This window comes from Phoenix dactylifera, chromosome 8 (genome assembly GCF_051530095.1).
Source record: "Phoenix dactylifera cultivar Ajwa chromosome 8, Ajwa_hap1_PhDact_Kaust_v1.1, whole genome shotgun sequence".
NCBI classification, from domain to species: Eukaryota; Viridiplantae; Streptophyta; class Magnoliopsida; order Arecales; family Arecaceae; genus Phoenix; species Phoenix dactylifera.
Genome location: NC_143197.1, coordinates 4914695 through 4925058, shown reverse-complemented (window position 1 = coordinate 4925058; position 10364 = coordinate 4914695). Strand labels below are relative to the sequence as shown.

The 10364-nt window shown below is 41.0% G+C and overlaps 1 protein-coding gene and 2 long non-coding RNA genes across 3 annotated transcripts; 1 reads left to right on the top strand and 2 right to left on the bottom strand.

Moving 5' to 3' along the window:
- Positions 1 to 402: 402 nt before the first annotated feature.
- Positions 403 to 2196, bottom strand: LOC148702622 (uncharacterized). Its single transcript, XR_015967819.2, has 3 exons — positions 2076 to 2196; positions 1496 to 1600; positions 403 to 575 (listed from the first exon to the last, which is right to left on the bottom strand). It is a non-coding gene; the product is annotated as an uncharacterized LOC148702622 (long non-coding RNA).
- Positions 1736 to 3901, top strand: LOC149752951 (uncharacterized). The gene is made up of 2 exons (XR_016396121.1): positions 1736 to 2140; positions 2461 to 3901. It is a non-coding gene; the product is annotated as an uncharacterized LOC149752951 (long non-coding RNA).
- A 3785-nt stretch (positions 3902 to 7686) lies between these two features.
- On the bottom strand, positions 7687 to 9638 carry LOC103702119 (transcription repressor OFP2-like). Its single transcript, XM_008784418.6, has one exon. The coding sequence runs from the start codon at positions 9014 to 9016 to the stop codon at positions 7928 to 7930; it is 1089 nt and encodes a 362-aa protein (XP_008782640.4). The 5' UTR covers positions 9017 to 9638; the 3' UTR covers positions 7687 to 7927.
- Positions 9639 to 10364: the final 726 nt, after the last annotated feature.

The following is a 10364-nucleotide window of genomic DNA, read 5'->3' as shown; positions in this document are numbered from 1 at the left end:
AAAGATATTGAAAATATAAAAGCAAAGAATTTTACGGAATTTCATTTATACATGCCATATGCTGGATGTATGGATCTTCGGGATGAAAAACAGAGAAAAGAAGCTTTATAATGAAAGCGAACCATCTCTTTTAAGCATTTGGTCAGATGATTGGGATTATGCCACCAGGGCCTCAGGCTTGTTGCTTAGCTTATAATTGCCTATTGGTCATTTTATTCTTATAAATGTAAGTTCTTCCATTATACTCACCTTCCACAAATCTCTTACAAAAACACTAATGGTTGTGTCACGCTCCGAACCCAGCACCCGGGTCCGGTATGCAACCGGCCGCATGAGCGCTAGAGCAGTGCCCTAAAGATTATGCAAGGCCTATGATGAACAAAAATTCCAATAAATCCACAAGAAATTGATAATTCAAATAGACAAATTCGGCATGTCCAAATAAACAAATTAGTTCAATTACAAGATCTTCAAATGTTCATCAACATCAAAGAAGGATAAACTAACTAACTAACTAATGACTTTGGCACTTGCACTCTGCGCCTATCCCATCCAAATCTATGCATCCTGCAACTCTGGTAAAGAAAAAAAGAAGAAGAAGGGGTGAGCTTTACAGCTCAGTAAGAATCCCTACACATCCATACCAACACAATAATAATATGAATTTGAAACCACGACAAATCGATGCACATTTTATGGAATCATAAACAGTTTCCAAAAGACTCAAATAATCAATATAATTATGTACATCAAGCATCAATGAAAGTCCATATTATATATCAAACGTCAATGAAAGTCCAGCCACATAAGAATGATATAGTATATAATAGCTTATAAATCACTATGACTGTTTTCAATGCTTTTTCTTTCCATTCCATATTAACTTGATCCGGATCAATTATCTTTCCGACTTTGGACTACATCTCGGTCACGTTTCCGGCCCGTGACGGGACAATCGATAGTATCACATTTCCGGCCTGTGACGGGGCAATCGATGGTATCACATTTCTAGCCTGTGATGGGGCAATCGATAGTATCACATTTCCAGCCTGCGACGGGGCAATCGATAGTATCACATTTCCAGCCTGTGACGGGGCAATCGATAATATCACATTTCCAGCCTGTGATGGGGCAATCAATAATAACGAGATAAGCCCAAAGTTCCTGTTCATTTAATCAATTCACAAACACATCCATTCCTTTTTTCCACTTTATTTCCGGCCTAGACTAACCATGGTCACGTTTCCGGCCCGTGACAGGACAATCAATATAACATGGTTAGTCCATACCACCACATCCATAAATTCAATTATGCAGGTATAAGTTATACACATACATGCATCCATCATACTAATAATCACAAGCCAACACGATCAAAATATAATTTAATATAAAACTATTTTTGATTTGTCTGGATCATAGCATATCATCCATTCATACATATCTAAGCATAAAAATATTATATCATGCAGGATTGGCGTACAAGGATCCTTACCCTTTGTTGAAAACTCAAACAACTAATCACCCGCCCTCACGGTGATCTATGAACAGGAATGCACAGGACTCTGCTCAGCGTCCTCTCGTCCAATAGATTGTTCCCCTACAGAACCAAGTCATTATTAAAATTTATCAAAGATATATGATGATCTAGGACCCCTGTTTAATCCTCTAAAGGGTCCTCTAAAATCTAGCATCCCAAGACTATCTAGAGTCCTCAAAGCCATGATCTCCCCGGATCCAAGTGTAAGAAGGGACCCAACAACAAATAATATAATAAGAGGAAATATATAATAAGAGAAAAGGTGGGGAAAGACCCTCTCTCTTTCTCTCTTCTTCCTTCTTCCCGACGGAAAGGGGAGAAGGGGGTTCGGCCACCGGTGGCCCACGGCCGGCGACGCCCCATGGTCGTCGGCCTGTGGCGGTGCCGGCGATGCCACGCCCGGCGACGGCCGGCCGGAACGAGAGAGGAGAAGGCCGAATAGGGCTCGGCTTCTCCTTCAATCCGGCGACTTCCCGGCTACATTCCCAAGGAGGTAATGGCCAAAGACGAAGGAGAAGAAGGAGAAGATGCTCACCCTGCCTCCGGCGAGCTCCTTCCGACCGGCTCGACGGCGAAAGCTCCGATCCTCCCCGCGGCAAGGTAGAAACCCAATCTCTTTCTCTGTTTTTTTTGTGTGTGTGTGGAAGCCTCTCGGCTGATGTCCTAGGGAGAGGAGGAGGTCTCGGCCCGATTGCTAGGGTTTTTATCACCCTAAGATCCTCCTTCCCGGTGGATTCGGGAGGAGGGGGAAAACTTTCCGAAAACAGGGGAGGGAGAGCGTTACGATCGGGAGACTCCCTCCCCCATTTTCACGAGTTGGGCCGTCCTTGCTCAGAGGCCGGCCCAACTCAAACGTGGGTCTCTACAGGTTGAATCAAGGCCAAGTGTTTCCCATTTAGCTATAATTGTGACGGCTTCAGGACAACGGTTCCATAAAGCAACAAGGAGCCGGTTTCCAGAGAGATGGCCAGCCCAAACCTGACCAAGCAAATGAAATAGATTGGATGTCCTTTTACAATGGCGCAGCAAAAGAAACGATCGTCGAGATTTCCAATATTGTTACAGCAGCAGCAGAGGAAAGCCTACGTGCACGACTTTCATGACATGCAAAAGAGAAAAACAATAAAGCACACGTTACTCAAGAAGAATAAGATGGTTGAAGTCTATAAACCCACAAACTCGTGTCTTCAGTTGTTTTTTGTTAAGGGTCGGGGGATTAGTCCTTTTCGAATCCTCACCTAGACCCTTACATTATCTCTCAATGTCTATGGGTTCGGCCAGCAGCATATCGTTGACAAAGCTCTCCAATGCGTAACATAATTCTTATTTAATAAAACAAAGGGCAGCACAGCCTCCCATTCAATCAAAAAAAAAGAAAAAGCAGAGGTACATTTAGGAGGAATTACATGCTTCGATCAAAAGTATTTTGACCTAATGTCTAGTTTAAACGATGAGCTTGGAAGTAGAAAAAAAAATGAACTGAACTAAGTGATAATTAAAGTCAAATAATTGGCACGGTCTAGTTAATAATAATCAGATTATGAGATATTGATATCGGTGTCATATAATAACCAATAAGGAAATTTCATTTGGGTAATGAGGCAAAAGTGACTTGTGATAAAAGGGCACATCCATAATTTCATAGCGGTTTATCAAGTGGCTGTTTACCATGAATACACTCAAAACCCTAGTTCGATCCCGTATCGCATGCAAGCACAATTGCACATGTTGAAGCAAGCTTATGCATAAACATGGATCGACTCGCCCTCGTGTGGAATCTCACGTAGTACGTCCCGCATGGTAAGTATGCATCATATTGCAGTGCTTCAAACATGGAGGAGTGCAAGACAGCATCATCCAATCTAATTTATAAGCAAATGGTTGAATGCATTAGCTAAAGGGGTTCTCTGGCGGCCCAAAGGTTAAATGTGCATCCGTTTGGAAATTTAGTATTGAAAAGCAGAGGCCAAGCAGACTATCAATGAGGGAAAGCAGGGGAGACCATGCCCTCTCACTGGCAAAATAATAGACTTTAGAAGGCACAATAATTCTATACATAGTAGACACTAGAAAGACTTCAGAAGGCATAAAGTGTTCTAGTCTTTGTTAAGAACATCATTTTAAGCTTTATGACAAGGAAAAAGTAAGAAAATAACCATAGGCTAGGAAGAACAAGCGAAAAAAAAGAAAGATAATAAAGTTGTTGTGAGAGGTCGCAAATAGGAGCATAGTGTTCCAAGTCTCATTCATTAGGTGATAGGCATTTAGGAGTTTCTAGCATAAGCAATATATATGGAGAAGTCTTGAGGGGCATAGGACTAATCTTTGCTCAGTAAAGCATCATGAATTACACAAATCAAACTTTTGATTAACAGAAGAAAAGCAACAAAGTATTCAAAACACCGAATTTGCTCTATGCCTGGAATGCCAATTTCAATATACCAATCTCACTTTGAAATGATTTTCCTTTATACATAATGCACAACTTCATTTCCAGCAAGAAGAAATTGTGCATAGATTTGACTGGTCTCAAAAGAACCTATGATTGAGTACCAAGAAAACTATTTTGAAGGCCAAATAGAAAGGCAGGCACATAAATAGGCAGTTTGATATCCCCGGGCCCAGATACAGTACAAATTATCTTGAGGTTTATGATAGTTTATCCTATTCCTAGTGACATACAGTACAAATTATCCAAGCCCTGGCTTCGAAAGGAGGTGTCCCATCGCTGTAATATGTCACTATATGTCCTTATAATGGTAGATGATGGATACCCATAACACCGTGCTACTTTGTTTTAAAAATACATCGCCCAATCATTTTTATCCTCATCCACTACCAATGAGTCCCTTATGATGCTTTTTTTTAAAAGTTTACCTCGTCGTTTAGCATAACAACTGCCTGCTCGTAGTGATCGACGGGGAAGCAAAAAAAAAAAAAGAAAAGAAAAGGAATGAGTGAATATATTTTCAAAAAAATATAGAATAATATACCTACCGAGATGGAAGCCGAAGATGATTATTGTAGATGAATATATCGAACGAAATAAGATCTAAGATTGAAGCTAATCTATACGGTCATAATTATGCTTGATGATAGCATCTATGTATTAGATGAAACGCAAGCATGGAGGCCTGGACTTTGACGACAGTCAAATTGGTAGCTAACACATTATTCAACTTATCACTTGGTTATATCAGCATTTAAAAAGTAAAAATAAAAATCATTCGAGGGAAAATTTGAAGCTAGAAAATACTAAATTGTTAGAAGCTCAGCATTTGTCCAAAAATTAAGTTTAGAAAACAAGAAACATCAGACAAAAGGTCAAATCACGTAAAATCATAGACCACACGCATGCTAAAAGAAACAAGCTAAAAGATACAAAAGACAAGCAACAAGAAGTCAACAGCAAATAGGGATAAGATCACTGGCACTATTTACAAACAAATAAGAGTTTTTTTATGAATTCATTTAAAGAATCAAGAATCCTGGCATAAGTTTTGATTTGACTATTTACGAACAGTTTGGCAAAACATTTTGATAAATGAAATATTCACAGATAACATCAGAGCTTTCAGAAATTTGGAAATAACGTGCCTAGCCTGCATGCTCGAGTGAGGTAGGACCTCAGGATAACTATCCCACCGTACGCTAGTGCTTCTTCGGGACATTGCGTACAAATTGGGTGCTACTTTTCTTGAAAGGTTGTCTGCTTTCTTATTGTGGATTAGCTGAATTCCACTGCTGACTAGTGTCCAGTGCTTAGCCCCTCTACTTCTCATGCAAGAGTCTTCACTGGTGTCGGACCACATAGAGGTGAGCCAACCATCCAATGTCCAGGAGCTACCCAAAGTAAGTTCTTCAGTGCATATTTCTGTTCAATGATCTCAGACTGTGTGCTACAGTCTTGTGATTTGTCAGGTTGTTGTTTCTCAGTTGTTGGTTGAAGTATTTGCATATCCTCTGATGGTGAACTTGTAATGCTGGAAATGCAAATACACTTGCAATGGATGGATGCTCTTGAGTGGGATTTTGTTTTTTTTAATTCTTATAATGTCAGAGCCAATATTTTGAATTAAGAATCCAAAATATATTTCGTTTTAATGGTTTTGAATAGGCCTTTGCACATGAATCAGATTCCAGACAGAGATCAGGCCTTCTTCCCACAATGCTATCTGGTAGGCAATTCTCATCCGCTAACATTTTTCTATCTCCATGGTTCTCAGAGCTTTAGACTGCTTTATCTTGAAATTGTTGTTTAGGGTCTAAAACTTGGGTCTCTCTGCTACTCAAAATTAATGGAGGGACTAGCTTTTGTGCATGGTTTCTTCAAGTGGGGAGGTTCCTTGAAAGCTTCTTTTACGGTTTAGGGTCATTGTAGCTAGACAGGGAAAGAGGAGAAGCCATGTGGCCTTTGGACGGTTGCTTTTTGAGCCTTCTGAAAGCATCAGTGTTTCCTTTTTATTGTTCAGTTCGCTTTGTAAATGCTGTTAGACTTGTACCTGAAGCTGTCCCCGCTATCCTACATGTCACGGATGCTCCTCCGATAGTTTGTGAATGTTTTTTCTTCAATTTGTATTCTATAGGAAATATGAGAAGAATGGGAGGAATAGATTGAAGACGGGGTGTCTCATTTGGAGTCCTTAGGGGACTATAGACAGGGGAGGGGGGTTCTGTTAATAGTATCCTATATTTTTTAGGAAATTTTGTGAGGACTCGTGCGGGCATACATTTAGTTTCATATTGGTTATTCGTTAGAAAGATCTTAGGTACTTCCGTACTTATAAAGGACTAAGAAATTCTAAAAATATCTTCCAACTAGCTTTTTTGGATGAGATCCTAGGTTGTTACAAATGGTATCAAAGCCGATCTAGCCCATGGCCAATGTGGACTAAAGGATATTGCAGAATGGGTTTATTGAGGCTAACCACAAAGCAATCATAGTGCTTGTGATTAAATTTAAATGCATTTAGACTCTTACCCTAATGAGGACATCGGAGCTTATACAATACTAAAAAATCCAAAATATATCTTTCAGCTATTCTTTTTAGGTGAGATTCTAATTAAAAAAATTTAGGCACACTTATGTTAGGCACCAATATAGAAATTAGAAAAATTCTTATTCTATTTAAAATATATATATATATATATATATATATATATATGTAGACTCTGGAACAAGAATTTTATGAAGATTTCTGTATTTATTTCTATGTGAACTCTTGTTAGAATTTTTGATTATGTATATAAACTTGTTACCATATTAATTGAGAATATAATTTATATTATTGAGATTCAAGAATACACTTTCTTCCTCCGCCCTTCTCTCTCTCTCTCTCTTCTCTATTTTCACTTTTTATTTCTCTCTCCTTCATCTTCTGTCCACCGTCACAAGGTCATTTGGAACTAAATGTACTATTTTATCAAACCAATTGCAGTTATGCTGAAATCCAATGTTTCTTTTTTTTTTATATTGAGCAAAAGAAATATGCTGGAACTGTGCCACAGGAAGCAGCTGAAAACCTCTCACGGCTGTCAAATTAACTTGTCCAACCCATGCCTCTGTTCCTTTCGTTGTATTTTCAGTTATTTTAAAACTAAATGGGAACGCCTGGTACCTGGTATGCGCACTTCAAAGATAAAAAAGGAGAGTACTGATCTTATATTTGCTGAGTAGAGAAAATAAATAGTTCTCGTGTAGATGTTTGTAGAAAAGTCTTTTGCCCATGGATTAAGGCCACTTGGTATAATACTGGACCACTTCGAGTCTGTAAGGATGTGAATGCAACGAGCATTGATCATGACCCTTCATTTTCAAGCAATTAAGACCCCGGCAAGTTGTAAGCAAGCTATACAGGGCTTTTCTGTTGAATGTTCTGAGGTACAATACAACACATACAAAGAAAAGTGTAGTCCCACACCTCAACCTGAAGAAATGAGTGCCTACAGGACCCGCCATCTTTCAGTCGAGCTCTTTTGCCAAAAGGGAGAAGGGCATGGGTCTTATTATCCACCACAAAGGAGAACATCCTAATGGGACAGCCGACTATATGGCTGCCTACGCGGCCTACCACTCAAAGTACATCCTTTAGTCAGAGAAGGGGGAGCTGCCACTCGCACTCCGCGAGCTGTTGTATTTTGATTTTATTGGATGTATTCATATATGTATTCATACAGTACAAAGAACCCGCTAAACTTGAGGACAAGGTACCGGCATGGAGCTTCCAAGTGCCCCTACCACAGGTAATGCTGAAGAAAAAAGGAAACCTGGAAAGAAATAAGGGGGGGAATTGAAAAGAAGATGAACCGAAGTGCATCAGAAGCTTCAACGTAATATAATTCAGTATAAGATATCCTTACAAGCCCCAATTCTAACCACACACTCCTTTACAATATAATGTCAGCGAGATCAAACCAGATTTGCTCGAACACATGGATGATAACCTCATGATACTCCTTTGAATTCAGTGACAGGTAGCAAGCCAATAGCTCCTCTAAGTCCTTTGATGCCCGGAGGTTGTTCTCCACGATCATTTCAACCATAGACTCCCTGAAGTCCCTTCGCGGGTCCAACGACGACTTCACCACCACAAAGCCCTCCATTCGTCCCTTCCTCTGCTGCCTGGCTGCCTCCAACCCTGCCATCTTCTGGCTCCGATGAGCCTGCAGTTTCTTGGTGCCGACCCTTGGAGAGCTCGCGCGCACCTTAATCCGTTGAATTGATCGCCTTGCTGGGCTTTTGCTGGTCTCCTTAATATCACAACTATGATGGTAGCTCCCCTGCTTTCCACTTGCATTCCTGCCGTCTCCTTCGGCCCTGTCGAGCTCTTTCTTCATGGGTTTTGCGACGATTGATGGGAGTTTGAGCTCCGAGTCTGGTTCCATCTCGTCAAAACTTTTGAACCGATGGAAAGAGCCCTTGCTGCCGACGTCGCTTATGACATCACTAGCAGAGGAGGCGACCTGGCAGCAGTCGACTTCCAATTGTTCAGCAACGATGGGCTCGCTGAGCTCGTCGTCGTCGTCGTCGTGGTGGCGATAAAGTGAGCTCTCGGGAGTGGACTCGGGCTTGCAAGCAGAGGTGAAGGTGGCGCGGCAATTGCAGCTGGCTGAAACAGAGGAGGAGACCGGCTTGGGAAAAGGTTTTGTGGGCCTTCTACTGCTGCTTCGCTTGGGCGTCCTCGGCGGGTCTATCGGGAAATGGGTGTCCGAGGCCTTCTGGTGGATGGGGGAGCGAAGGAGACTTCCTATTCTCTCTTTGCTGGGGAAGTAGTAGGAGGCTCTGTTGGGAAGGTAGGCTTCGTTGGGTTGTGGGGCTGGTTTTGGTGTGATGGAAGCTCTGGTGGTACTTGTTGGAGGATTTCTCTTTACAGACTCCCTGATCCTTTGGCTTCTACCAGCTCTTCCCATGTCCTTGAGCTTGTAGAACCAGGAGTTCGGCAACATGTCAGATAGTCTAAACCTATGATTGCCCATCTAAGAGAACCAAAGTCCCTAGAAGAAGAAGAAAACCACTTCCTCTCCCTCTCACACAAGGAGACTACACTAATTACACTAACAAGAAAAAAGCTATAGATGCTAGCTTGTATCACCCACCCTTTTTTTTTCCTTGGGGGAAGCAGTTGCAGAGCCACAACAAGGATGTGAATTCTAGTTCACCAGGATACACATAGAAAGGAGAACATATTGTTTAAAGGCTCTATGTGGGATGGAGGTTGGTGGGGGATAAATAGAAGAAAAGAGAGGGATGTAGTGAGGGGAAAGAGATGTTCATGTCATGTCTTTAAGCTAATGGTGGGGTCAAACCAAGAGAAGATAGAATTGAGGAATAAGATATATAGAGGGACAGAGATGTTGTCCAGTGTTTGTTAATAGAACGAAACAGAGTGTTTGAAGCTTGGTTAGTGTTTTGTTAATAGTTGTACAAGCCTAATTCCTATGCACCTAGACCTGCAGACATGCTAAAGAAAAGGACTGGCTCCAGCCCAAAATTAATCACTGAATTAAAGGTCCTGTCGGGGGAGAGACATTGTAAGAGTGCTGCTCCCCGGCACCACTCTATTCCCCACTGAGAGCTACGATTCCTCGTGGTAGTCAGGAATTGATGCCTGTACACAGAATCGTGTGGGCGACAGGCGAGCCTCAAATACCATTTTCGCTAATCACCACGCTGCAGGGACTGGATTAGTTAATGGAGTGGTGCGGTGAAGCATTTTATCATGCTATAATTTATATTTTCAAATCACAGCATTACCTTGGCTGTAATGAAGCTATAACTATGTTCGCCATTTATTATTACCTTAAGGACATTCCTAGTCCCTATTGAAGATGTTGGAGCGGGAAATGAACATCAATTTACTGAATATTTGAACTTTTCATTATTTTGGAAATAGTGGTGGAAGAGCCAATCTTTTTCCAAATCAAAAGTTGTAACCTTTTCTAATGTAAGTGCCAAAGAGAGAGGTGCCTTTCAATTAACCAATATTTTTTGGCCAGTGAAAATTAGAGGCATGATTCCATGCTGGTAACCTGGCATGTGTTTAACCAAGCACTGAAAATTATCTACCCGAGCTTCCCGACCAAAGGAGTAACTAGACTGATCTAATGAGGCCTTCTGAGGATATTCTTACTATAAAATCTTTATTCTTGAAAATAAAGCATCGAGCTTTAACAAAGTAGTTTTAGTCTCAGGCCAATGATAAGATGCCAACTAAAGACATATACAGCACAAAAGTTGTCTCAGCTTTTTTACCAAACATAGGCTTGTACAAATGCATGTGAAGGTTAGGTTTCATGTATGAATGATTAAGATTTGACATGGATA

Coding starts and splice junctions, on each gene's coding strand:
- LOC103702119 (XM_008784418.6), bottom strand. CDS start 9,016: ATGGGCAATCATAGGTTTAGACTATCTGACATGTTGCCGAACTCCTGG.